The sequence below is a fragment of the Oryza glaberrima genome, chromosome 1, assembly GCF_000147395.1.
Source record: "Oryza glaberrima chromosome 1, OglaRS2, whole genome shotgun sequence".
NCBI classification, from domain to species: domain Eukaryota; kingdom Viridiplantae; phylum Streptophyta; class Magnoliopsida; order Poales; family Poaceae; genus Oryza; species Oryza glaberrima.
This window is the reverse complement of record NC_068326.1, coordinates 3,644,516-3,672,431: the sequence shown is the minus strand read 5'-3', so window position 1 is coordinate 3,672,431 and position 27,916 is coordinate 3,644,516. Positions and strand designations below refer to the sequence as shown.

General features: G+C 41.8%; 3 protein-coding genes across 3 annotated transcripts; all 3 read right to left on the bottom strand.

Annotated features, from left to right (window-relative positions):
• Positions 1-290: 290 nt before the first annotated feature.
• LOC127774464 (uncharacterized) lies at positions 291-7,700 on the bottom strand. The gene is made up of 6 exons (XM_052300725.1): positions 7,446-7,700; positions 7,273-7,324; positions 4,851-7,146; positions 2,109-3,758; positions 1,183-1,426; positions 291-1,088 (listed from the first exon to the last, which is right to left on the bottom strand). The coding sequence occupies exons 3-6, from the start codon at positions 7,008-7,010 to the stop codon at positions 538-540; spliced, it is 4,605 nt and encodes a 1,534-aa protein (XP_052156685.1). The 5' UTR covers positions 7,011-7,146; positions 7,273-7,324; positions 7,446-7,700; the 3' UTR covers positions 291-537.
• A 2,049-nt stretch (positions 7,701-9,749) lies between these two features.
• LOC127774455 (protein SUBSTANDARD STARCH GRAIN 4, chloroplastic) lies at positions 9,750-23,145 on the bottom strand. The gene is made up of 23 exons (XM_052300714.1): positions 21,168-23,145; positions 20,649-20,847; positions 20,480-20,539; positions 20,133-20,237; positions 19,240-19,380; positions 19,081-19,143; positions 18,214-18,441; positions 18,033-18,116; positions 17,209-17,366; positions 16,589-17,114; positions 15,849-16,019; positions 15,666-15,725; positions 15,340-15,462; positions 14,185-14,460; positions 14,019-14,084; positions 13,738-13,869; positions 12,571-13,392; positions 12,063-12,343; positions 11,573-11,805; positions 11,109-11,347; positions 10,811-11,002; positions 10,289-10,561; positions 9,750-10,183 (listed from the first exon to the last, which is right to left on the bottom strand). Exons 1-23 carry the CDS (start codon positions 22,994-22,996, stop codon positions 10,037-10,039), a joined length of 6,408 nt encoding a protein of 2,135 aa, XP_052156674.1. The 5' UTR covers positions 22,997-23,145; the 3' UTR covers positions 9,750-10,036.
• A 1,074-nt stretch (positions 23,146-24,219) lies between these two features.
• LOC127774550 (uncharacterized) lies at positions 24,220-26,977 on the bottom strand. Its single transcript, XM_052300813.1, has 3 exons — positions 26,284-26,977; positions 24,952-25,210; positions 24,220-24,797 (listed from the first exon to the last, which is right to left on the bottom strand). The coding sequence occupies exons 1-3, from the start codon at positions 26,665-26,667 to the stop codon at positions 24,451-24,453; spliced, it is 990 nt and encodes a 329-aa protein (XP_052156773.1). The 5' UTR covers positions 26,668-26,977; the 3' UTR covers positions 24,220-24,450.
• Positions 26,978-27,916: the final 939 nt, after the last annotated feature.

Genomic DNA, 27,916 nt, shown 5'->3' with positions numbered 1-27,916 from the left:
AATGCATGTGTGGTGTGTATGTAGTGTGCGTGCCAACATCTGCATCACACTATTTTTACCTGTAGCACAATCTCTATGTACCGTTGAAACATTAAAACAACACAGCTACACACACGACTATGGGTGACACATTGGGACCCAATTGTCAGGCTCATTATGTACCACTTTTTTCTCTTTTTTTTTTTTTTGCAGCAGAGAAACTGTCACCATCTTTCTCCCAGGACCAGCTCTCAAACGTCACAACAATGAGAAGACATGGATACATCATCGTTATGCAGAAAATGCCGGGCTGCACCAACAGCTGCCTATCATTTTGGCCCATTTCCCCCAACAATACGTTAACCCAGAGGTCTAAATAAGAGGGGGGAAAAAGAAAAGGAGAAATCAACATATGTACAAATGATGAAGAAAAAAGAGAGAAAAAAGGGGGGCAAGATGCTATCTACTGACTTGGTCGGATGGAGCAGATGAGCTCCTTTCTATCAACAAAAAAGATGGGTAGTCTTGCATCGGCTCAAGCCGGAAAAAGCGTTGTCGTCAGTCGTCCCTGAAATCTCTCCTCCCATCCCGGGAAGAGTCCCTGCTGGACGCCTTGATCGCGTCGGCCATCATGAGAGCAACTGTGGCCTTGTGGAGGGCAAGGTCAGCCTTGTGCATCAGCAGGTGGGCCTTCTCTCTCTTGAGCTTGGCCATGGCCACCGCATGCTGCGCTGCACTGGAGGCATCTCGCTGCTTGAGCTCCTCTATGTCGACGCGGGGGCTCTGGGACGCACCCAGGAGCAGGTGCTTTGAGCTCTGCCATTCGTGGATGACCGCGTTCCAGTGATCAGGCGCGCCTCGCTTCACTCTCTGATGACGGAAGGAAGGTGATGGCTGGTGATCCTCAGAGAATGCAAAGCTTGCAGTCCTTTTGACACTGTTGGTTCTCAAAAACCTTGGTGTAGAACTTCTTTCCAAACCATCAAATGCGCGAGGGGATTCTGTTTTCACAGAGAACCTGGGAGAGTACCCTGTTGGTGAATAGATAGAACCACCGTCATAGGATTCACATGCCCTCCCATCCCCCACATATTCGCTGTATTTTCTCCCTGATATTTGACAGAAACCTCGTATCAGCAAAATATAATGACAAAATATGGCACTGGATCAATTATTAGAAAAAAAAAAGTTAAGAAAACGAACCTGGTCGGTAAAAGCCATCTTGCTCTCTCGAAAAGCTTCCCGAGGACATAAGTTTTTTATGGGAACGCTGCTTCGGTCCCTTATACGGTATTTGGGGTTGGAGTCCTCGAGGTCTCAAACAGAAGGCGAACAAGGCAGGTTTTGGAGGCAACTTAACTTGGTAACCATTTGATGAACCCTGTATTCTGAGTGCTGTTGATTCCCATTCCTGTAGCTGCTGCTCGTGGATCTTCCACATAGCGGACTGAAAATGGTACAAATACAAGGTTAGAGGCCGTAAGTACTGAACATTTTTGGTGCACTGCACTTTATCCGTTTAGTTGTATTCAAACATAGTAACTGAGAAGCACAAAACCAATCATTTCCCCAGAAGCATCAGCAGTTCAACACAATCCATGCATCCTTGGGTTCAAGTTAAACCATGACTAGACACTTGCTCTACAGTCACTCTTATTAGAACCATATCCCAAAAAGAAATTGTATGTCTAGTTCCACAGCACATAAGCTACTTGAAAGTTGAAATCCCATGATAATACACTCACTCATCTTAATATGACTGCTCAATGGCATCCAATACTCTTGGAAAAGAAACTAAAAGTGGAAAACTACCTCCGCTCAAGTAAACGATGTTTTGGTCTAATTAATTGGTGGTCTTAAAGCTGGGAATAAATTATGTTAAGCGCACACACTGCTCTGCCTCTCACATAGCAAAAATAAATAAGCATGACCATAAAACTACCTAAGCACAAAACTAACTGAAATTTAGTTTAAAGCTTGGACAGATCATGGAGACAAAGCTGTTCACTAAACACAAAAATATAGGGTAATAACTTAAACTAGATTGAAATCTACCCAATATTTTGAACAAAACTAGTAGAAAGCTATCGGCAACAAGGCAAACTCAGAAATGGCAATATATTGTTCACCTGAAAGTGTCGAATGAGTGGCATTCCCTTTTTCTTCCTCTTGTCCTGCCAATAATCATGTATCACTTTAATGGTGTCCAGTGGTATGTTATCACTATCTAGTTCCTTCATCTGATCAATAGTGAGTTCATTGCAGTTGTGGCTATAAGCAAGTTTCTCGAATTTGTCCATGATCCTCTCAAACAAGTCATCTGTCACAGAGGTGCTGTCCTTGCCTAGTTTCCTCCATCTTGAAACCCACACTTCATCATCACTGTCCATGTCATATATCACACGAGATTCATCAAGTGCCATTTCAACATCTGTTCCAATATGACCAATATAATCTTGAGAGCGTACAAAGGATACAGCATCATGATCATCATGAGCTTCAGCAAAGCAGACACCAGGAATTGGAATATTCTTAACAGATGCAGCTCTAATGTTATGACTATAACATTCATCATGCATTTGCTTGAAAATCAACCACTGACTTCTGTCAGGAAATTCTAAGCACCACTCTGTCCCCCCTTTCCATATCATTGCATGTGTATAGCGGTTTGTCGCCCCAGGCTGCAAAACTTGAAGAACTTTGTGAGCATACTTAGTTCCTTCTGCAAGCTTCACACAAATCCTCCGTTCACTCTGCCCATCAGAGTCAATTGTGATCTGAGTATCGTACTCCCTCCATCCTCTATCACCAACTGTAACTAGGACATTTGCAACACAGGCCAACGACTCAGGACTGCTCTGTTCACTTCTTGAATTATCAGGAAGTCTCTTTGCACTGCTATGAGACTGTATCTTGCGGAAATGTCCTTTGTGTTTTGAGCCAGGTTCATCACTTCTAGGAGAAACCGAGTACGAAACCTGAGTCCTTGGCTTCTTAGAGCCACCAGCAAAGCCAGTCACCATAATATCTTCTTGCCATAATTTTGAACCATCACCAAAAGTGCGTGATAGGGATGTAAATCGGTTCCGATGGTAGGGAGTCCTGGGGGCAGTTGGTGTAACACGACCAATAGGATACTCATTCAGTTCCTGGACCAAGTCAGATGTAGGCTGCATGGCCTTTTCTTCTTTGTTAAGTAGCTTATCATCTGGTGGATCTGATATATTATCTCCAGGAATAGATATAGAAGAACACCTCTTTTGATACTTCTGAGGAGGGCAAACAGCAGAAAGGCTTCCATCCATAATTTGATCTGGAAAACTCCTGCTTGTTATGTTGGCACCACCAATACCTCTGCTATTACAATCCAGACTTACAGTCCTTTTAGCAGTATTGAGCTTGCTGCTAGCAGAACCAGAATGATTGATGCAACCAGCGGTACCCATATCCAATGAACCAGTATTAGATGGACTAACATAAACAGAACAAACTTCAGAAGCAGAAGCAGCCAGATGAACCAGATCAGATGTGTGCTGTGGCAGAGACTGCTGATCCTCTTCTAAAGTAATCGGCATGAATTCCGGAAGACTTTTAGAAGTCAAGTTGCTTTCACTGCGCAATTTTAAGTGGTGAAAAAACAACAGTGAAGGTGCAGCTGCCACATCCAGATGATTTTGAACAGATTTACTTCGCTCATCAAGACAAAAAATGATAGGGTCGACATTTGAATATTTTGATTCTGTGAAAAACAGAGAGTCCTGAGCATCGAGTGATAGACCCTAGTTAACAGAAGAGTAATTATCAGTAATAAGAAGATTTTCTATAAACCTGTATTTCAGCACAATATGTTTTGCACCAGCGCATTCAACATGTAAAATACATAAGAAAGCAGATATTTAAAGGGAAAAGGCTAAATAATGGATTGATCGAGACAGAAGAGATGAACAAGAAAAACAACAGTTCAGATAGTCTGTTTATTTCAAAAGTTCAAATTTATGATTCCCAATGCAGATAAACATAACAGAAATCAAGTGAGGCATCTGCAGAAAATTATAACTGCATATAAAGTTTCTGGGAAAAAAATGTGTGTCCAGAATATCTCACAGGAGAAACCACAGATCAAGAAATGGTATAGATCAAGAGAAGCCTTGTCATTATAAAGGATAGCTAACAAAGAGCACTAAAGTCATACACCAGCAGTCCAGAACATGAAATATCTGACAACATTCGGCACTTAGTTTACTGTAGGAAGCCACGTCCCACGTGAGACAAATAAAAGAAGTATTCAGTCAGATGTCTGTATTTTAGGATACTGTTTCAACAGTACTGATGCAACAAAAAGTGCATCAGAAGGTTTAGTGTTAAATGCATCAGAAGGTTTACTCTCAAGTTATTGGTTGTCAAAGGTCGTATAAATGAACCGAGCACATAAAAAACTGCAAGACTAGTAAGGAATAGTCGTTTTCCAAAAATTCAACTAAAATTAGCATTTACATATCCTTGGATCAAGAGTAAAGCAAACATATAGGTTCCAGTAGCACTACCAAGAAGGAATCGGTTCATTTTGTTGCTAGTTAGAAAACAAAAGAGCAAATTCAGTATGGTGGTTTCATCCAATTTATCTAAACACATGACCACATTGAGCCTCTCGTAATGCAAAGAACTATTCAGTAAACCAGCCTGAGCGTCCAGTATAGTGCCAAGCACTGAATGAAATATAATTAGCCGGTATATGGTTTACTCACAATCTGGAGGAAAAGCATTAACAATAGGAATTTTCTCAACACAAAAAAGACCCTAGAGTTCTAGCTCTATATGGCTCAATGATAAGAAAAATGATTTGATCTGCATAAGTAAGGTGGGTCTGGTACCTTAGAGAAGTGTTCTGTTGAAGTACAGACTCTTTGATCAGTTCCATTTGTAAGTTGCTTTATGTCAGCACATGCGCAATTAACTTTAGATAGCCCCCTTTTTATATGGTGATGCTGCAGCTGTCCTTGCAGGTGCTTCCATTTGGGGTACTTTACCCCCACGAAGCTGAACATCAAAAACACAACTTGGCTTCTACCGTGCAAACCAGATATCCGAACTCTGACTGAGGTGCATAGCATTTTTGACTCATTGCGTGTACTCGCCTTGGAATACGAATTGAAACATCCAACAAGTAAACAGAATAAGGATACAGCTGATCTTAAGGAAGTCTCAAGAAGCAAGTGTTTCAATCCTAAAGTATCATCAACAAGAAGTATCTCCAGATGTACGGCAGGCCACAAGGAAACCATTGCACCACGGTGAAGGAGAACGAGAGCATTGAGAAGCCAGACATGGCATGCTTCAGACATGATCTTATAAATAGATTTTAATGGCTGGCTCAGTACTAATATGCCATGTCTTCTCGAAGTAACATTTTCAGTAACAGACCCCCAGCCAGCAACTGAAGCAAACAACGCACCTGTAACTTTTCTGTATTTAAGATCAGAATCTTGTTCTGAAGTGTTGAGAAATCCATTCTTTCTCCTGCAAGATCGCTTCCTTGAGTAAACAAAGCGAAACCTGCTATCTTTAAGCGTAGTCCTGTCTTCAGGGATCTCCTCACCCGCATTTGCAGGTGAACCGCCAGGTCTATCATCAGAGCACAGCATAGACTGCTTTTGATCAAACATAACAGGAGAAATATCTGAATGAGTGTGATTCTGCTTATTCGTATTACTGGATGTAGCAGACCTTGCATGGTTTGATCTAGACAGCAATGAGATGATGGGGCCTGACTCAGAACTTCCTGTGCTGTTTCTATCAATGTCTTCCCTCTCATCCACTTCATATTTTGGTTTGAATATCGACCTTGGATTACGACGATTAGATTTATGCCGAGCTTCGCTTGGCAAAAGGAGAAGCTTAATCCTCTCATTTTGAAGATTGATCCATTCCTCATCTTTATCGTCGTATCTGACATGATGCAACCTTGTCATGGGATCATATTCCTTTACCAGGCCAAAGTACCAGATCTCATCCAGAGGCCAAAACACCCGGATTCTCTCTTTTACAATGCAAAATGGATCCACATCATGAGGGCTGACTTCATAAAAATGCCGACGTGGGCGACGCTTCTTGGATGAAGCTTTGCCATCACGATTCCGTAGCAACCTAGCAGGACCCGCCATGCCCTTGTCTTTGTTACATGAATCCTTGAAATGTTCTGAATGCTGGACAAAGTATGCTTTTGATGATCTATTCAGTGATTTTGCACTCTTCCTCAGTGAGCTAGCACACATATTATCTGATAGAGAACAGAGCATCCTAGCAGCATTTTCTTCCAAATTAACATTATCCTCCTCTTGAACATGCACAGAGCTTTCCTTGGTAGGATGGACATGTTTTGATGGTTCACCTGAAAGATTTGGCTGCTTTTCGACTGAGACATCATTTTCAGAACAGAAGTTTGTACTGTTGTCCTGGTCACAAGTGCCATTCTCAACTTTCAAGCAATTGATAGGGTCATTACTACCAACTCTGTTCTCCTTAAGAGTCTGTGATTTCCTCCGCTTCCTCCTCTGGACCTGAGTAGCTTTCGTAATGCCATTGGATCGCAGAACCTTGCGACCTCCGGTACCACTCTTGATACTAACATTCTGAGCCAGCTTCCTTAACCTCAATACACCACGAGGCTGCCTGATCACTGCAACTTCACCTGAATTAACTGAATGCTCTAAGTGGCCATCCTTATTTCTTGGCAATGAACGTCGGTGACGGCCATTGAAACTATCTTCGCTCCATGTGGAATCGCCTGAGCTGGTTCCTGCCGCATCTAGCCCATTAAGTTCCACTCTATCAGAACTCAAGCTAGTTCGCTTCCTCTTACTCCCTGCAGATGAACTGCTCGAAGGTTCCTCCTTCCCACCCCCATTCTGTGAACTTGGTCCTTGCCCCGCTCCAACCGATGCCCTCTCGGACAAAGTCTCCTCTCCATCTAAGCCTTGTACTGATTCAGTTGCATCCGTTGCACTAGGCCTGTCACTACCACTGGATTCCATTCACAAGCCCAGAAATCACAAGGGGGCCAGACTCCCAAAATTCCACCTTCCATCATACGCGAAGTCCCACACACAGATCTTGGTGCCTCATCCCGACCACATAATCCACAGATTAGAGCAAATGCAGAATAGAAGCCTAAACAAACCAAGGAAAAACACTACGGTCGCATCAAAAACGGAACATTTCAAAACAGTAGAGCACCAATCTAGATCGGAGAAATAAAAAAAGAACAAAAAAAATACGGGGGGAAAGACCACGCACCTGAGCAGGAGCGTTGATCCGACCACCGAATCGAGCCCAGAACCACCGCCGGCTGCAGAGAAAATCCGGATCACACAAACCACCTCAGACCTCCAATCTCTAACAACTCCACAGATTTCACACGAAAACACACAGCTTTAGGGGAAGATAAAAAAAAATTAAAAACAGCTCACCTCGATTGTATCGTGCGGCGGATGCGACCCACCCGCGGATCAGCGCCAAATTGGGCGGCGGAATCGATCCGGCGCCGAGGGTAGAACCGATCTGCGTCAAAAGCCCCTTCCCAGGGCCGATCTAGCGGGGGTAATCAAGCGCCTCCCCTGCCGCCACGGGAAGCTAGGGTTTCCTCTTTTCGTTGTGTTTTTTTTCCCCTTTCTTTTTTTTTGGGGGGCGTTTTGATTTTTTCTTTTTGCGAATTGGGGGAAGGGGAGGAGTGGTGGGGTACAGCTAAGTGGCGGTGGATGGCGGTGAAGGGGGTTGCGGGATTTGGGGCCGTACGATCTGGATCGGACGGCCAGGATGAGCGGTGGCTGCTTCCGAGGTTTGGGCGGGGCTTCGAGGCACATCAGTGAGCGAAGCAAAAGCTTATTGGCTCTCTTTTTTTTTTTGTTGAAGATTTGGAAAAGTGAAAAACAAAACTGATGTGACTTTTCTTTTCTTTTCTTTTCTTTTTTGCATTTTTGCTTGTTCTTCCTGCTTTGAGGTTGGTAAGAAGCTTCCAGTACGTTGTTGGGCTGCATTTTTTTAGGCTTTTAGTGCCAAAAGCATACTAAGCTAAAACAATGTGGAGTTAACTCCTCCAATTTGTTGAATTGGAGGTCATATATTATACTCTCTCTCACTCTTCAGTTATAAATATTTGATGTTTTGGACAAAGATTTTATTAAACTTTTAGAACTTTGACAATTGGTAGTTCCCAGCTGCTAGTTTAAAAAGAAGAAAGAGTGGTATGCGTATATTTATCTTGAATATAATTACTATAATATCATAAATGTATTCTAATACAAAACCAATGATACAATTTTTAAATTTTTTAACCGAATCTTATCCTAAATATAAATATTTATGACCAAAGGGAATAGCAAAAATATCAACACTATATTACAAAAGAATATGAGGCCATACATGTTACATGAACAATGGTGTGGCTGTATCACTGTTTCCTAAAGTTTCAAGAAAATTATTTTTTTAAGTGAACATGTCCTATAAAAAACCATAATCGGGAATGCATACATCTCACATATAAGTGCAATCAAAGAAAAACTGAGCAAATAAATAACATGATCATATCAATGAAACACAGCGTATTCATGGAGAAATATGGAAGGAAAGAGAAGTGCATATCAAAAAAGAGAGACAAAGAAGGAAAGTTGCACCTGTAGATCTGGATGTATGGAGATCAGTAGAGAAGACACCATACAGGCGGAGAGAGCTCAACCCATACCTGAGCGATGGGATCTCGAGAAATGGAAAGAACCTAGATTGGTTGGAGAAGGGATCTCGATAGCCGGTGGACAAGATCTCAACCGAAGAGTGCCTAGGTTGGTTGGCAAACCTCCGCATCGTCTACTCTTACCTCCACGATCCGGAGAGAAAAGGGAGCGCAATGAAAGATAGAGAAATCTCAGCAAGAAAACACAAACCTCTGTACCGTCTGTCCTTGAACCTCCGTGATTCAAGAAGCAAGGGGAGCACATGGAAGCAAAGAACGAACTAGGGGATCTACATGTGCCAATGGTGCTTGGTGGCGGCGCTGTTTAGGAGCAAAGGGGACAAATCGAGGAGGAGAGGAAAGCGTCTATCAGAAAAATGCGAGCCATTCAGGTTCCTTATATTTCCTATTTTACTATAATAAATAGGGCCTTGTAGCCCAACCTCTTGGGCCTTATAACCCAATCTCTCTCTCTCGCACACATTTAGAGAGAGAAGAGGAGAGGTGAGGAAGATGATCGAGGAAGTGGTTGACATGTGAGTCTCACCCATTGACTTAGCAAGCCAATCATGATCGGCCTGCCATTCCAACAGAAATCACTCCCTAAACCACTGAATGAGTTGATTTGCACCGGTTCTCGAAGATGGAGAGATGTTATACCTAGTTTTACAATTGAGGGAGGCGATTCAATGAGAAGCAAGAGAGTGAGGCAAATACACTTACTCCTTTAGTTTGCAATCATGCATAATGACTCAGGAGTGAGCCGAACGCACCCAAAATGCTAGAATCTGATCGCGTAGTTCAGCCCAATATCTAGGATACAAACGGGATCTAACATGAAACAACCAATTTTTGGTACAACGATTAAACATAGCGATACTTACATTTATGGGAAACAGATTAGAAGAGAAATAGTTCGTGAAATGCTGAAATATCAAAAAACAGTCGCACCAAGATTATCATAATTTACTACAATACCAAATGAAGCCATGCTATACCTACCATTTGAGAATGCTCTCACCACACATCCATCGACTCCACGAGATTGGAAATTTTCATATAATTTATGCAGGTAGTTCTTTACATCTTACGTTAACTAGCTAAAGGAGCTAAAATTTGCTACCTATGTACAAACCCAGAAACTTTGTTTCCGAGAAAAAGAATGTAGATACAACAAAGAGCAAAAACATCAGCAAGTCTACATGTACAACTGCCTGCCTATCAAAACTTCCATTATCTACAAGAACAATTGATCGGTGTCGGTGCGCCACATCTTTGTACAGACCAGCTGCCATTCCACAGCTCCTGCTCTGTGTAGTGGGCAAAAATGAATCAACCCTGGGATGTTGCAGAGTACTCGAAGAGAAGTCGATTGGACGGCGTAGATTGGAAGAGAACACGGAGCCTGCTGGTTAGCTGATATATGAGTGACCACTGCATTGCCATTTCTGAATCTTTCATCTGCCTGACAACAGAGGCCTGCAGAACGATGTGAGCGATTCAGGTCGGATGATATTCATATAGAACATTATGCCAGTAAGCTTAAAATGCTTCGGTTTTCAAAAATGTAAAAAGGCTAAATACCTGAAGGCGTTTTCCAAGTTGCACTTCGACCTCGGTAGCAAAAGATATATTGTTTGCCAGCGATTTAAGTGGGTCAACCGTTGGATCTACAGATAGTAAACTCGGAATCTGCGGTGCATAAACCAGTCGCCACCGTGCTTGACCAAATTCACCCTTGCCTTCAATCCTTGGCATCAAAGTTTCGAGTGTTGCAGTTGCGAGTTTCTTGAACGCGAGTTGTCCATCACCTTCCAATAGTGACTCCGCAAGCTGTGACTCAAAAACCTTTGCAGCCTAGAAACAGCAATGAACAAAAGAATATCAAAGAGTTAGGCATGATAGGAGAAGCACACATATTAACCAATTGTCTAATATCTTTATGTCAGTCTTGGATAGAGTGCTGGCAATCAACCAGTAAACGGTTCACCAGGCAGTCACCTTATTATACAGTAATAAAATTCTGAAAACTAGATGAAAATAAACCAAGAAACTATCAGACCTAAAGTAAAGCTTAGCTACAATTCATTGAAGAAAGTGCCTTACCTCACTAGGTGAAAGAACATCCTGGTCCACAGAGCGTGTGGAGGTTACAACAAGATTGTCTTGCCACATGCTTGCTCGACTTTGGATCTTAAATTGCCACTCAGATCCAACAAGAACAAGATCCAGAATAGGATCCAAACCAAGATCTGGCTCAAACTTTGCTACATTCAAATGATCATTTTTAAGTCTTACCTGCATAAGAATAAAAATATAAAACCACAGTAACCATGAGAATGTATATTTAATATAAAATGACAAAGAAGGTATGCCACAAGGGCTTAAGAATTCTCATGCTTACCTGAGTAGCAACCAAATTGACCTCACCATTTTCAAAAGTTAAGACACCCTTAGGTCTTATGTACTTCGGATGAACCATGCCATTAAGCTCAAGGTCACCACTCACAGCAAAATTCAAAATTAAAGGATAAACAATCCTTAATTCAGGTCCAAATGTGAGCTTCAGATCATTGAGTCGGGCATCAATGTTTGGCTTAAAACTTCCATGTTCAGGAGTCCTTTCAGTTTCTGATTGTTGGCCTAACACATTAAATTGAATAATCCAGTTGACTTGTTGAGTAAATAGACAAAAGAATAGAAAGAGACAAGTAAAGGAAAAAAATAAATAATGCTTTCCAATATTTTGTGTAATAGCAAGAGTTAGGAACTAACTGTGAAATGAAACTACTAATAAGCTAAGCAAAATGTATTGGTAAAAGGGACTTGCTAAAATACTAATGAAGATCGAAACAAATGACTACTTACAGTCTGGACTAGTTGATAGTGATCCTAGAAAGTGGGAGACATCTCGTGAGACTGTTCTTTGGTCAAAACCAGCAGGAACAGAGATGGATTTATTTGAAGACAGCCTGGTGGCAACAGCACCATTGCCTTTATCATGAGGCAAATACGCTTCACCATGGCTTAGCCGAATCATTCCAGAGACATCTGGCCGCAATATTGAGCCTGTAACCTGCAGCTGGCTGTCTACTTGGCCACTGCACAAGTTAAGACAAAAGCATATTAGATAATAAGAAGTTATATAATACGGGGTCCTACACATTGCACAGTCAAATTTAATTTATGACATGTCAGATCAGCAACATTTCTGCTAAGGAATATGACTTTTTTTTAATCAAAGGAACAATTTTAGAAGACAATCAACCAGATCACACCAACACCCACAAGCCACAGGTTAGCAAATCTGCAGCATAAGAACTTTCAACATATAAAAGGATAAAGTAATGGTAATGACCTCAAAATATTTTTTGCTCGTATGTCCAGAACTTCGCATTTCAGTTCAATCTTGTCATTGGCTGATGGCTCACTATTGTGGAGAGGTAGAGTCCCTTTCATTGACAATCTCCCTTTCCTCCCAACTCTGCTTTCCATGGAACTGATACATAGTCTGTTAGATATAACATGAACGTTGCCAGCGAAATTTGTCAGTGGTGTCCGAAGGAAAGGAGAAGCCACGGTTGCACGGTGAAATGAGGCAGACCCATCAACAACAGGGTGATCAACAGTGCCTTTAACCTTTCATCCAAATGACAAACAAGGGGGGAAAGGTCATCTTGGAGTGCACAGGCATAACAAAAGAACTAGCTATTTAAACTGAAATTGATGCTTAATAATTCAGTTTCATCTTACATTTTCATCAATTTGAATTAATGCTATGAAAAAAAGGTGATAATGAGTAAGCCTATGTTATTTAGTCATATATCTCCTTAATGGAATTATGGGGATTAAATAGGAATGGGCACCTGGAGAAGAACTTCAGCATAGCCTTGAAGCCAGTTTGAGTAAGGACTCAGTGCAGTTATCAGTGTCATACCCCCATCCTTTATATCTGCATTTATTCTCACTTCACCTGGTTCTAGCATATTCCAGCTTAAACCCTTTAGGCTTTCAGCTAATTGAAACTCCCAACCCTCATCAGGCTTGTCTCTCATGATTCTTGTTTCGCTGATGTCATTTGTCAAGCCTCTGTCTTTCGCCCAAACAGGGATTCTTATTATACCTTGTTTACCATCTCCCCCTTCCAGGTCTTCCTCAATGGAGTTGCTGTCTACATAAGTAACAGGAACACTACCTTGAATGTTAACGTGCCCACTTTGTATGGTCGGTTCGAAGTTTGCATCAAAAACAAAACGGCTTGTTGGGGTTACAGAAGCTAATACTTCAGCTCTTCCGAGATCAATGCCTCCAATGGTGCCATCAAGAAGTCTTATTTGAACATCACATTCAGGCTTTGCTAGAGTACCTCTCAAATCTCCCTCCATATGTAGAATGCCTTTGATTGGTGTCAACCATTGCCTCAGAAAATGAATCGAGTCTGTGGTTGATGATTCTATAGCCTGAACTAATGCGGGTATAAGACCAACTGGGAAATTAAGCACAGCAAAGTGAAGATTTGTTAATGGGCCAAGAATTGATCCATCAGCATGAAGAGTGGCATTATCCTTCTGAATAAATAACTTATCAAGACGCAGGCCATCATTATTGCTGAATGAACCAGATGCCAGAACACGCTGTGTCTTGTAAGTGCCCCACTCCCAATCTTCACCATTGAAATCAAAATCAGCCTGTAGTACATAAGAGTATTACAATCAAGTTCAAATATATGGGGCATATATTTGGCTCTTGTATAGGAAGATTATCCTGATGATAGTTTGATTGTAATTTCAAGCTTCTGTAGAGTTGTTCTTCAAAAGACATAAAAAAGAATGCAAAGGATTTGGAAACTAACCGCTAACTTTAACACTGCACAATGTCAGGGACAAAGTGAATAAAGTTGAACAATACAAGCAGGGAGGTCCATATAGCTAAAAGATACTTGTATGCTCAATCCACTGTGCAACTGTTTGCAAAGTCTAAAGAGAAAGACCACTGTAAGGGAGTTATCAATAGTTACTTCCTGAAATGCTTACCATAGTATCGCCGTTCCCTCCACCACTGGCATCAAGAGAACCACGCCAATAACCTCTCAGTTCAGCTAAGCCAGGAAGAGTTATATCCTCAATTGTATCATCATCCAACCAATCAGGATACATTTCTAATGCCTGGTGCAAGCAATGGGATAGGTTTAATACAAAAGTAGCAACCGATGGTAATGGTAACAACAGCAATGATAAAGGCAACCATATAACATTATATATGCCAATTCTATGCATCTGTTTCCATTTTCATAAGATTGTTTACTTTAGTGTACCTTTAGCTGGTCACGAAGACTTTCAGCATTGAATCCAACAGAATGCAAAGTTTGCATAAAAAGTTCCTGAAAAGAAAAGGAGGATAAAAATGGCTCTGTCATCCAAGTCTCCAACAGACCACAAATAAACAGAATATTTTGTCCCTCCAAAGGGAATGGCATGCACCTTTGATCTGGAACGAATAGCTGGGTCTGTACTTCGTGATAGAAGTCTTGCCAACGGAAGCATTTCAGCTACTTCAGCACCAGGTACTTCTAATCTCATCCTCCACCTGCCCATCGAAGACATCATGCTACCAAGATGCCCTCCCATCGCTTTCTCTATGAAACCATTACTCTGATTTTCCATAGGGAATCTATCACGTGTTCCAGGAAAAACATACTCCCCTTGAAGTTCATACTTGCTATTAGCTTGCTCTAGGACTGATTTTTCCATAGTAATCTGGGTGTTGAAAAGAAAATACAAAAGAATAGCTCAAGTGAGCACAAAGGTGGTTTATGTCTGATGAGTAAAAGAAGATAAGAATCTCACTCAGAAATCAGAATATATAAATAATGTCAGGAAAAATAACATATGGACATGCAGACGCATTGTTATTTTCTATTTTTTACTGGGAAACACAAATGATGGAGATACATCTGTTTTCTCAAAAATAAAGGAGAACAATGGAGATACTAGAGAGGATAAATTTGCTCTGTGCCACCAAAATTGCCGCCGAAGTAGCAAAATACCATCACAAAGGTAAATAGGAAAACGTCATAGCAAAGAACAAAAATGGAAAACAAACCATCACCATCACCTTTTTTTGTCCAAAGTGTTCAACATGACCATTCTAACCGTAACCTTTATTTCCCTTGCCTTCATTAATTTTTTTGTTAGCATCAGGTCCACCTGTCATTTGCCCTATCCTCTCCCCTCCCTATTCTCCAGTCCACACATGCACATAGTGCCACAGACTAGCCACGGGGTGAATTAGAAATCTAGAAATTTTCTTTCTAATGAATGGGCATTAACTGCACAGACCAACTGACATCTTAACAGTGACGGTATTTACTGGAGTTCTTTCTTGCCCATTTTGTGTTTGCCAAGGTGTTTTAAAGCCCAGCATCTTCATCACAGCACTTCCCAACACCAGGGCAGTTTGGATGGCACGGAGACGGAGCAAAGTTAGTCTGCTAGAAGCCATAAATAACTTATAAATTGTGACAGTGAGTACCATACCCTTGCAACTACACTCTTACGGTATATTCTACTAAGTGCCAGACATGGGGCATGACTGTAAAGCAAACACGAAAAGAATATATGAAAAGAAAAACTCACAACATCACCACTCCATCGAGCAGCTATATCAAGTGATTCCCCAAGCATGCCACTAAATTTTGGGCGGATAACTGACAGCAAACCATGACCTCTTCTTTTCTGGAAATTAAGCTGGAGTTCTGCCTGTAACAACAAAAGACCCATGTGTAACTGTTTTACATAAGCATCACAACTAACTACAACTTACAAATACATGGGATATAGTAGAATCAACAAAACAGAGCTACATACAGATATGTAAAAAAAGACTGATTCAAATGTGCCAATGGGCTAGCTAAGAGAAATTTAAAATCATAATAAACCCTGTTCTTATATAGCAGTGTTACCTTCTGAACAAACCCACGTAATGAAGCAAACTCCAGCTCATCAAGTGGCAAATTTCGAACCTTTACAACAAGAAAACAAGGATAGAGAAAATTAGACATTCATGCCAGCAGAGTACCTCCAAGCAAGATCACAATGCTCTAGAAAGATCTGTTGGATAACATGCAAGCATGCCAGTAGAGTACCTCCAAACTAGTCAAATTTTCAGGGTGATAGCAGATATTAGATCTCAGCTGCCCCTTTTGGAGGAATATTGACAACAGCCTTCCGTCTTGAATGGCCTCGTGTGTGCCGAAAAATAATGGCACATTCACTTCTATGGAAAAATTTTCATCGGGTCTGCCTGTAGCATTTAACTGCTTGGACATGGAGTAGAAGACAGAATGAAAAGAGAGCATAAATTGGAGCCCACACAAGTACACTGAAATGCAACTTTAATAATAAATGCATATGTGCTCTCAATTTTGCTATAATCTGTTGAGAGTATGTTCTCATTGAAATGAAGTCTGTGAAGCAGTATAAACTGGAAACAAAAGTGAATCAAATTGATAAGAAAAATATACCTTTTGTGCATGCATGATCCTCAAACCTTAGTTAAAAGGCGAATGGTTGATATAGATTATGTAAAATTTCTATTTTTTACTATTATATTCATTACTTGGTTTTGGCTTTGTTTTGAGGTAATGGAGAAATACCTTTAGTGTTTAAAAATGTTAAATGTAGGAGATGTTTTAATTTATAAAATCCTCTATATAGACTGAGGTCTGCCTGCAGAAACAATCATTGTTGCCAGTTGTGCTAAGTGCATTGCAACAAAGAAATTTACAAACAAAGGGAACATAATATGGTACCAAATCACTTTAAGTAAAGAAATTTAAATATAAAAGCGTGGGAACAAGAAAAAGAGCATGTAATAACAAATTACCATTACAGAATCTGGTGATATGGAAAGAAAACCAGTAGATTGTGGTGCCAGCATAAGTTGGTTAAGTTTAATTCCTGACAGAGAAATCTCGCCAACAAGCCTTGATACATCGTTTTCAAGCTTACTTTGGTCAATGGTACCTTGTATAGCACCATGGTTCTTCTCATCAACTAACTGGCTATATTTCACCACTTTTCCTTGAAATTTAAACCTTCCAGATGCTTTCAAATGTAGAGGCCGTGGTGAATCAAAAGGTATCGAAGAAGCTATATGAGCAAACTCAAAGCCCCTCATGCGTAAATCCAAATCCACACCCTCCACAATCAGTGGCATAATTTTTTTCCTTTGATACATCTCCTTATGCAGCAAATAATCATCAATATATGATGTTTGAATACGAGTATTCAAATCAAAAGAAACTGATGATGAGTTGACCATAATATAGTCATGTGCAATAACAATATTGCCACGCGCATCAGAAAAAGAATCTTCTGCATTTGGTGCAGCCCATTTGATATCAAATTTCCTGTCAGATATTATCCACAGTTAGATCAGGAGTAAGAAAAAGAGTCAGCCCAATAGGATATTTGGACTGCAGATGGCACATCTAAGGTACTCACGGCCTAATAAGGGAACCAGAAAGTCTAGTCTCTCCATTGAGCTCTCCAATTTTGAGTGGAATCAACTGGATGCCTCCAGGAATGTAGCGATGCAAAACTTTGTCAAGTAAAATGCTCCCGGACAAATTAATATCCATAGCAGAATCATCACCTTCCCCCTGCAGAGATCTAAATATATATTACACTTGCATAAGGTGGTAATTAATTAAGTGCAGTGCTAGTAGTAGATACTTAAGCAGAGACTTTCTTGTAGGCCCAATTTGTATGTATGCATATTCTTTCAATGGAATAGAACTTGCAGGTTGAGAATGCAAATTATCTAGTGGGTTGGTACTGAATGTATACAAAATTACACATAGGTACTTGGGTGCATTATTGCACTTATTAGGAACTTTAATGGCACAGAAGAATAGGAGTAGTTGGCTATTTGCAGGACCCTCAACCCATTTAGCGGTAAACATTGCTGTAAGCCCAGAGAAATGAACAATGCAATACCTCCACTAGGCTTCAGCCATATTTATGGCATAACAGAACACTGTTAACAATGAAATAATATGGAAGAAATGATTTGCAATGTTTAATTCTTATACTAATTTTCATTTTGAAAGGATACTGATGTCATTATATATCCATCTACTCTTTACATATCACAACCCAAAATCCTCCACTTAACTCTCTAAATAGATTGAGAAATCAACAAACATGGGCTATTCAAAACAAAATGAATACACTATGGCAGAAGTAGAAAGAAGTTAGCGAATGCTTAAATTTAATACAGATGTGAAAGCATTAGTGACCAGGGGTGCAATCAATAACTACAGTACCTCTGGGCAAATCCAAACATTACCAGCTCCTCGAATTTCTCCACCATCCAAAAGGCATGCTCTAATGCCATATAAATCAGCAACCTGTAGCCAGTGAAAATACAAAATAGTAAAGGGAAAATCACTGCCAAACATCCATAAACTTCATACTGGAAATAATGGTGGCTATATTTGTACTCACGCAGTTATCAAGGTTGAAAGTGAAATTTGCTGAAACATGAGTGAAGGGAATATGATCAAAAGCGGCCACTGCACCAGACTCTTTGTTTTGCATCACAGCTTCAGAGGCTGCCGATGGAAGCATACCAGATACTGAAAGAGACTTCCTTGAGACAATCCCACTTCCAACAAAAACAGGAGCATCAAGAGGCCCTTGACAGTTAAATACGGCAGTAACAGCACCAGCCAACTGAACGAATTAAGATATTGTATTAAAACCAAATCTTAAAGGATGAACATTAAGGGTCTGAGCCATAACCCATAAAGGTGTTTTGGCAAACATTTACACCATCATTAGACCATTGTAAAATATTAAAAATAGAGTTTGACACACATAGCCTATCCAAAAGCTATTTGCACAATTGCATGTACTAACAAAGAAGGTAATTTTGAGATAAACCACCGCCCATTGCCATGCAATGCAGACAAGAGATAATGGGTATCAAATGATGCACCTAGATAGGTTAGCCAGTTAACTAGGTGTTTCCATAAAGACACTAGCCATATAAAAACACTTCCTATACAAGAAGTCACAATTTTTCATTGTACTAGATATATGGACTCAATGTAGCTGTACCAAGTTACAACTTCAGAACTTCAGATGGAAAACACATTTTTCTTTATCACTAAACAGCATCTCTTCATCTTTTTTATCAGAATGGATTCGAGTTTATTTCTAATGAAGTATAGTTAAATCATCTGTGATGTGTCCACATATAGTCCAGCCTTTATGCAATTATGTGGAAACAAACCAACTCAAAATGATAAAGGATTCCAGTATCTCCAGAGGAGTTCAGCAACTAAATATGAGAGGAACAGTATTTTGTACCGGAAACATTAAGGGTCGCATTTTCATTGTTTTCATAAGTGCATTAACTTCAACTGATGGAACCTGGAAAGAAGATCAAAATTATCAAGTTTAATCACTGTTATGTAAAGGAATATTTGAATGATAAATCAAATATGCACTTCGAAAGTTTAAAGATACCTGGCACATTAGATGAAACTCTCCATCCTCAGGATTTAGACCAAAATCACCAGAAGCTTCTACCGGAGCATCACCAAACCAACCACTTGCATTATGTAGAAATACTCTTTGACCACGAAAAGATAGAGTTGCCACTATATCCTGAATGAGTTCAGGCTTTAGTTAAAATAATAATAATCATTTCGAAAGCTACCACATGCTAACACTTCAAAAAAGTACCATGGATGGCAACCTAGCTATAATCCACAGCAAGATGTTAGTGTCCAAAAAAAAAATTATATGATACTTGGAAACATTAATGGACAATCCAGTTCTTGGGACATAACTGTTCCCCACACCCCATTCTTAAGTCTACTGATTCCATAGTTATTGTTTCCTTGAAATGCTAATGACCAATTCATTTCTTGTATCACTGCAGATCGGCAGCTCTCACCCTGATGACACTAATAACCAATATGCACATCATATTCCTTATCTCCCTCTTTAAACCCATTTTGGTTGCGTGCAAGAAATTTATCACATCCAACATCAGTGAAAGTTAAGGCACTGTAAACCTATAATTGCAATATGTTGCTTACAATCAAGTATGCCCAATTGTTTCTCAGATCTTGAAATTCAAATTCCAGGTTAGCCTTTATGTATACAAATCAATAAGCCCTAGATGCTCTGGAAATGTAGTCACATTGCTTACACAAGTATCAATGTTTATTGGAAATGTAAAAGGCATCAACGACAAAAAAAATATATTGGTGGTCAAGTTACAGCAAATTAATAAGAAAGCATCAGACCATGCTAATGTGTCTCATAACTTGAGGGAAATAAGGAAAATATGATTCTCTAGAAATATATGCAGAGTACGAGAAAACATATTATTGGGTTAAGCACGGACATACTGAAAACGATGATGGAGCATCTAAAATCTGAAAAGCTAGGCCCTTCACATCAAGCTGGCCATGAATGCTCGGGAAACTATCACCCTTCGACATACAGAGATGCACCTGAAGGAATAACAAGGTGAAACGTTGCTGTAAGAAATTCATATGTTCAAGGCTGAGACCAAAAAAAAAGGGTTTCCTCGAGACATGGATGATTTTATAAAGTTTGCAATAAAGCGCCGGATAAGTCCACTAATTAAGTGAATATGGAAGTCACATCTCAAAATTTGTCTTCAGAAACATGCATGTGTGACCATACAAATAGTGGGAAAATAACATGTAAGAGATCAAGTTTAGAAGATCACCTCGCCAGTAGCTCTCCCTTTATTCCAAACAACTGGTATTTCAAGGATCCGCTCAAACAGCTGCACATGAAAACTACCTTTGAACACAAAGATCAAGAATACCAACATCCTATATTTGCATCAAAGAGAAGTCTAGTAAAACACAGTAGCAGAAAAATAGATGCATTACCGGAGCAAAAGCATTGACTACATTCAAATTAGCATGCCATGTTTGCTCAGCTATATCAACAAAAACATCAGTAGAAAGATAACCCCCTCCTTGAGAAGTCCGGTCTTGCCTCCACTCCATGCAGTTCCCAGTGACATGCACATGTACACGATTATAACTGTTTTTGAACTTGATGTGTCCATTAGCATGTTTCATTTCCCTACAGTTGGATGGCAATAAGTCTACGGAAGTTGTGGAATCATTTAAATGTTATAGATGGCCAATACTATTAAATTGTGGCAACTGTAAGCTGAGAAAATAAGATCAAATAACATGAATCAGAAACCAATTATGAGAATATTCTATATTTTGTAACACTGAAGGGTGATTGCTATTCAATGCAGTACATTCATAAGCTGCTGTAAATGGTCAAAAGAAAATAACATGGTTTTTGTGGCTGATACAATGGACATATAAAAGCATGAGAAAGAACAGGGATTTCAGTATTTGTAATGGAAATGGAGAATTACAAGGTCAAACCTTGGTTCTTGGTCACCATATCCTAGAAGCATAAGATTCCCTCCATTGAAATATACAGAATCCAGGGTGATGGGAAGAGTTTGTTGAACAGCACCAGGATGGATCTGGCCAACACCTTGTGAAAGTTCGGCAGAATTGTCTCCTGGACCAATAGCAAATAATGACCTCAACTTCTGGATCTGAACATTCAGAGAAGCTGATGGTGCATTGAACCCGACAGGAAACCCCTTCAATTGGAAGGGCCAAAATGATAGCCAATTGTGAGCATATGTGCATGAACCAAAAGCCCCAAAATCGAATTCTTGCCGGTAATCATCTTCGGATATATTTTTACGTTTCTTCAAAACAGAGGCTTCAGATACTTGCTCATTATTTTCCCAAGAGTGTGAACTAATCTGACTAGGTTGTTGATTATGAGAACTTCCATTCAAGACATCTGTATTGCCAATCAGCATTGTACTAGCGAAATTGCTTTTCTCTGGCGGTAATTCACCATAATCCATAGATGTTGTCTCAGAGTATTCAGTTGGTCCATCATTTGGACTACCTTCCTCACCACCACCATTTGTATGACCTCCATCAGATGAGCTTTCACCAGGACCAGGCAAAGAGTCATCAGGATTACCACTACACTCGTTTTGAAAATATGCAACAGCAGCATATGCGCTACGCCTAAGGATCCTTTGCTGAGAAGAATTGTCAGTGTCCGATATCAACTTGCTATGAGCCTTCCTCCTGTACCTGCGCCTGCTAGGGTTTGGAATCATCCTAGACCAGAAGCTGATCCCTGGAATACGAGCTTTCACGCCGAACGATTTCTCCAAATCGGCATGTTTCGAGCCGGAGTCAATGCCCGCATCAATGTGATGGTCCTTCCTGTGCATTTCATCAGGACATAGGTGTGGGCTGGATTTCCCAGTATCAACAGGTCCATCGTCTTCCATCATCTCATCGATCGAAGGCGAAATCGATTGGGCACTAGGAACAATGTATCCCATTTCGGCGGCTTCCCTTGCAGCCTTATCCCTCTCCTCATTCCACTGCTCGGCGGCCTTCTCCCTCGCGAGCCGCCTCGTTTTGGTGCGGTAATCGATCCCCTCCTCCCCCGAATGCCTCTTGGGTGAGCCCTCGGATGGCGCGGGGAGCCCCAGCCATGAGAAATCCTTCCTCTGGGCCACGAGCGCCGAGGGCTCGGACAGCACGGCGTCGACGACGACCCTCCCCCGCCTGAGGCTGGCGAATGGCCTGACCCTGATCTTCATGACGGGCACCTCGGCGCAGGAGAACTCCTCCGCGTGCGGGCCGATGGAGCAGGTGTGGAGGGTGATCCCGAGCGGGGAGACGCTGCGCACCCTGCCGAGGTGGACCTCCCGCTGGAGGTATTCCCCCAGGGCGGCGCACGCGGCGGGGAGGAGGCGGGACTCGACGAAGGAGCGGGCGCGGAGCTGCGCGTACCAGGAGAGCGCGGCGGCGACGGAGAGCGCCGCCGCGAAGACGGAGCACCGCACGAGGAAGAGCCCCTCCCGCCATAGCGGCGCGAGGGAGGCGACGAGGGCCTGGTACGGCGGCGGCGGCTGCTGCTGCTGCCGCCGCGTCGGGAGCAGAGGCTGGTGCTGCGAGTGCGGGTGGTGCGGCGCGGGGCAGTCGCTGGAGTCGGAGACCTTGAGGCGGAGCAGCGGCGGCGGGTCGAAGCGGGCGCGCGCGACGAGGGGCCTCGTCCCCGGGGAGGTGTGGATGCAGCCTCCCTGGCGGTGGCGGCGGCGGCGGGACGGGTGGAGGAGGGGAGGCGGCGGGGAGAGGAAGGGCGACGCCCGGAGGCAGTGGGACATTGCGGCCGGCGGCGAGCGGCGGCGGCGGCGGCGGCGAGCCTAGGTGACCATTTGATTTTGGCGTTGCGTGCGGCGAGGGGAGAGATGCTTGGCTTGGCTTTCGCCGGGGGGATCGTTTTGCGTATTCTCCTCGAGGTTTTTTTTCTCTTTTTCTTCTATCTTTGTCTTTACTTTGCTTTATTTTGTCTCTTTGAGGATGGCTTTTCAGTCTTGATTTTTAAGTGGAAATCTGAATAAATGTTTATAAGTACTTGTTGTTGAATTATGATATTCATCTTCTGTACATTTTGATCACTTCTTTTATGAATGTTTTATATACTTCCCTAAAGATTATCAAAGTACTTCCTCCATTTCACAATGTATGTCATTGTAGCATTTCCCATATTCATATTGATGCTAATGAATCTCGACATATAGCATTAATATAAATGTGAAAAATGCTAGAATGATTTACATTGTGAAACGGAGGGAGTATGTAAGAGTAGCATCCTACACATGAGTATGGAAGTTTCACTCATTGTGATCTAACTATTCAAGATCTATTAGTGATCAAAATTAAATCAGTAAAAGTCTATTGCTTTCATGCTGCTTGCACCTACGACTTCACCATCACATTTGCTTACACCTAGGACTTCTTCACCATCACAACACTGATGCTTCTCAGTTCCAAAATATTTCTTCAAACTTCCAACTTTTCCATCACATCAAAACTTTCCTACACACATAAACCTTTAACTTTTCCATCATATCGTTCCAATTTCAACCAAACTTCACACTTCCAATTTTGACGTGAACTGAACACAGCCTGTATGAACTTGCAAGAACATGCAGCTTTGTCCATTGTGGCTAGACTGTTTCTATCACAACCGGGGCAGCTTCCATTCATCAGAACAGCCAAACAAATCACCAGACGCCAGCCACAAGAACGCCAGACACTCAGTAAAAAATGTCCACAGGTTACATGAACACACTGAGCTAGCACCACAAGCAGCTAGATGATCAGCTATTCTACTCCAGAAACACGAACACCGCCATAAAGAACACTGGAGAAATTTAAATTCGACACCAACAGGATCCTTGCTACTTCTGGCTCACAACGCCAATTCCAGCAACATCCCCATTAAACAGCTTCTAAAGTAAGGAACAAAAGATATGACAACGTAAGAACAATAACTGTCGACCAATTTCGACACAGCAAGCCACAGCACAAAAGAGAACGAGAGTACCCAATTAGCCCCCACTGGCCATGCCGTCCATTAAGTTCCACCGGGTCAACAATTCAAAACACAATTACATGACCGTTTTGAGACCAGGAAGGCCTTCAAGAATTCGAAATGAATCTCAGAAAGGCGCTCCAAGGTCATAAATACAACTCAAAAAAGTTTATTGTGAGTCCAAAAACGAACAAGGGGATTTTTCAAACTCAGAACATTTTTCAAAACTTTGGCAGCCATTTACCGCACAGGTTGCTGGTTGTAATGGTTCTTCTCTTTCTTCTTGGCTGCCGCGAGCCTAGCGCTCCTTGCTGCAGCCTCAGCAGCTGCAATTTTTGCAGCTGTGTCTGACTCTTTGCCTGATTTCTTTTTCTTCATTGAAGCCATCTTCTTTAAGCGCTCCTTCACATCAACAGAGGTTGTGTCTTCATCAGGTTCTGCACTGGCAGTCTCCTCTGTCCCATCAGCTGGTTCTTGTGATTCTTTAGCCTCCTTTGCTTTCTTGTTTTTCTTCTTCTTGGAACTCTTGCTCTCTGAAGGTGCTGGTGCATCTCCATCACCAGTTTGGTTTGAACCTTTCTTCTCAGCTGCAAGAAAACAAAGCACATGAACAAATAAATTCCATAAAGACAACCAACCATAGAGAGACACATGCTGAGGAACACACAAAAAACCATCAAGTACAATTTCAGCATCATAAAGAAAGCAAACTAAACAAACAGGGTATACAGTAGCACTTACCATTGTTTTCATCCTGTGCAGCATTGCTTGAACCACCAGAAATTCCCAACTCAGCCAGAACAGCATCAAGTTCGGCTAGCTCCTTCTTTTTCAACTCCTTTTTGGACAGCTGCCTCTCCGTATCTTTAGGCGGTGCAACAGGAACTGCAGCTTTCTTACCAGCAGGTTCAGCAGAGGTATCATCCACTTCATGCTCAGGTTCATCCACAGCACCATCATCAACCTCATCATCGAGGTCCTCATCTTCACTCTCTACTTCCTGCAGTGCATAGAGGCAAACACAAATAAGAATTCCACCAATCAAGCATAAAGAGGCAACAGTGAAAATGCAGCACCCACAGTTTCTGTTGAGCTTTATATTGTATTCAACATCAGTCAATTATTTGTTCACATGTTTTTTTTTGGCACCAATTATGTGCCTCTAAAATCTAATCATAAAGAATTACATACTTATGGGAGGAAAAGAAATTTAAAAACATACTTTTTTTTATAATTATTCATGAAAAATTATACATCGTATTCTTGTTCGATAGGTAACCAGTATATTAGCAACCAAAATAGTGTGCTCTTATTTGCTGTGTCAATTCAGTGATATAGCGCAAAAAGTAACTCCTTGTCAATTTATCAGCTCAGCATATGCTGTCAGACAAACAAAATCACGTCGTTGGACAAAACAATCCACAGTATAAATAAAATAAAATCACATCATTGAAAGAAACAGTCCTAATAAATATAAATAAGCATAGCAGACATGATATCAATAATGACTCCACCTGTGATGTTAGGTTATTCATCAAATATTGCACTGTGTGACAAAAGGAAATTGTTTTGCCAACGGACAAAATTAATAACGTAGTAACAAATACGATACAAACATTCCAATTTACTAGTTCGGTATCTAAAGCCTGTTTTGAAAACTAATCATGCAGAAATAAATACACCTGAGATATTCCCTTGTCTCCTCTTACCGTTTCATACGGATGCATACGTAGTTTGTAAAAACTAATAATGCATGCACAAGTATAACTAACGCATTCTAACCTCATGCTACGGTTTCAATATACCTACATATAAATCCAAATTATCACCGAGCATGTGTTTCGCAATTCCAAAAACTAATCTTGCAGACATCACCACTACCATTACAGCCTACATAATATCCTCCTACCTTAATCCAGCAATTCCTCGCGCTACACGAGTGCGAAATCTATTATTCCAACTATAATCAAAAAGTTGCGCAGCAGAACAGCACATGTAATCAAGCGAAACAAAAAAAAATCCATGCACATCACAGACAAATAGGCATGGTACATGGAGGAGAGATAAATAAACCTCCTGAAGGGCGGCGTGGACGGCATCGTCGTCGTCCTCCTCATCCTCCTCCTTGGCCCCATCGTCGCCATGGCCGGTGCCCCAGACGGGGCGAGGGGGAGCGGTGGTGGCGAAGTAGTCGTCGTCGTCGTCGTCCTCGACGTCGGCCCAGGACTTGGTGGTGAGGGGCGCGGGCGCCCAGAAGACCTCCTTCTGCTGCTGCTGCTGAGACGACGGCTGCGCCCCCTGCTGCTCCCTCTTCCTCCCCGACGATGACGACGAGCCGCCCTTGGCCTTGTCCCCGCCCTTCTTCTTCTTCTTGAGCGTCTCGAGCGCGGCGAACACGTTGCCGGTGTTGAGCTTCACCTCCTCCGCCGCGGCGCCCCTCCTCCCTCCTCCCACCATAATCAACCCCCCCAAAAAACCTCCCGAATCCGCTCACCGCCGGGGAAATCTGAATCTGGGAAACACGCGGGCCCCGCGCGACCCCCGCGGGCACAGGCCGCCGCCGATCTGCGGGGGAGGGTGCGGAGCGGAGGACGCGGCGATCGGGCGGCGGCGGGGAGGAGGAGGAGGAGGTTGGGGATGCGGCGCGGGCTAGGGTTTTGGTGGAGAGGAGACGCCGCCGCCGCGTGCTTGCGTTGCGTGTGGTTTGTTTAGTGAGAGAGAGAGAGGAGGAGGAGAGGGAGGGGAGAGCTCTCTTGGGTTGGGCGAGTTGGGTTATCTGCACACAGAGAAAAGAAAACCTATCCGCGTCAGGTCAGGGCGCGAGGTGGAGCCGTGTGCGGCGTACTGGTGTCACGCACGCGACGGACGCGCCACCTCCCGGCGTGCCGCGTCGCGCACCCGCGCGTGCCTGGGCTGGGGGGCCTCTCTTCCCTTGCGTTGCGTGGCTAATCTGTTGGCTGTTGCTAGCTCAGCCTAACACGAAAAAAGGCTGGTACATTTTATATGATGGCCAAACACCAGTTCCTCCGTCCCAAAAATATAAAAGATTTTAAAAGGATGTAGTATATTTTAGTACTATAAATATAAATATGTACATACATATATAAGGGTCTTTTGGACATGACACGTTTATAAATGTTACATCACATTATGGCAGTGTTTGGCAAATGGGTAATGGAAATGATTTCCCACCCATCTTTAAATCCTAACCATTCATTCTCCCTCTTTCATTTAATCCTAGCCATTTATTTATTTCCCAATCCCAATCTCACCTCCCATTTCTCATTATCTAAACACACCCTATAAATATGTCGTTAAATTATGTTTATTATAGTGATAATATGAAGGAGAATAGTTCTGGTAGCGAGCAATATAGAAAGTAGTACGGGGTAGCTCCCTTATGGTTTTTCATTTATTCGCTACATATGTGTCCTTATTTGGTTGGTATAAAAGAACATGTTGTTTTGGAAGTTTTAAATGGTTTTTCTAAATTTTGAATTGTCCGTATCGTTATGCGTACATTTAGGTTGTGTTCTATATAAAGAGAGAAGATATATGTAGATTCGCTATGGGAAGTATTTTGCATGATTTTATAATTTTATTGGGTTTTATCATATATCGCAATAGATGTTGTAATAGTTGTGTTGTATTATATAGACAATGTTGATGTCGAAACATGTTTTACAACATCATGAAGTATGGTCTA

Coding starts and splice junctions, on each gene's coding strand:
- LOC127774464 (XM_052300725.1), bottom strand. CDS start 7,010: ATGGAATCCAGTGGTAGTGACAGGCCTAGTGCAACGGATGCAACTGAA. Junction 3,759..4,850: donor CAACAGAACACTTCTCTAAG/GTACCAGACCCA, acceptor TCTGTTAACTAG/GGTCTATCACTCGATGCTCA. Junction 1,089..1,182: donor AGATGGCTTTTACCGACCAG/GTTCGTTTTCTT, acceptor GTCAAATATCAG/GGAGAAAATACAGCGAATAT.
- LOC127774455 (XM_052300714.1), bottom strand. CDS start 22,996: ATGTCCCACTGCCTCCGGGCGTCGCCCTTCCTCTCCCCGCCGCCTCCC. Junction 18,442..19,080: donor TGCGACCCTTAATGTTTCCG/GTACAAAATACT, acceptor TAATTCGTTCAG/TTGGCTGGTGCTGTTACTGC. Junction 18,117..18,213: donor CTTTCAACCTTGATAACTGC/GTGAGTACAAAT, acceptor CACTGGCTACAG/GTTGCTGATTTATATGGCAT.
- LOC127774550 (XM_052300813.1), bottom strand. CDS start 26,667: ATGGTGGGAGGAGGGAGGAGGGGCGCCGCGGCGGAGGAGGTGAAGCTC. Junction 25,211..26,283: donor TCCACGCCGCCCTTCAGGAG/GTTTATTTATCT, acceptor TATGCACTGCAG/GAAGTAGAGAGTGAAGATGA. Junction 24,798..24,951: donor TGCACAGGATGAAAACAATG/GTAAGTGCTACT, acceptor GTTTTCTTGCAG/CTGAGAAGAAAGGTTCAAAC.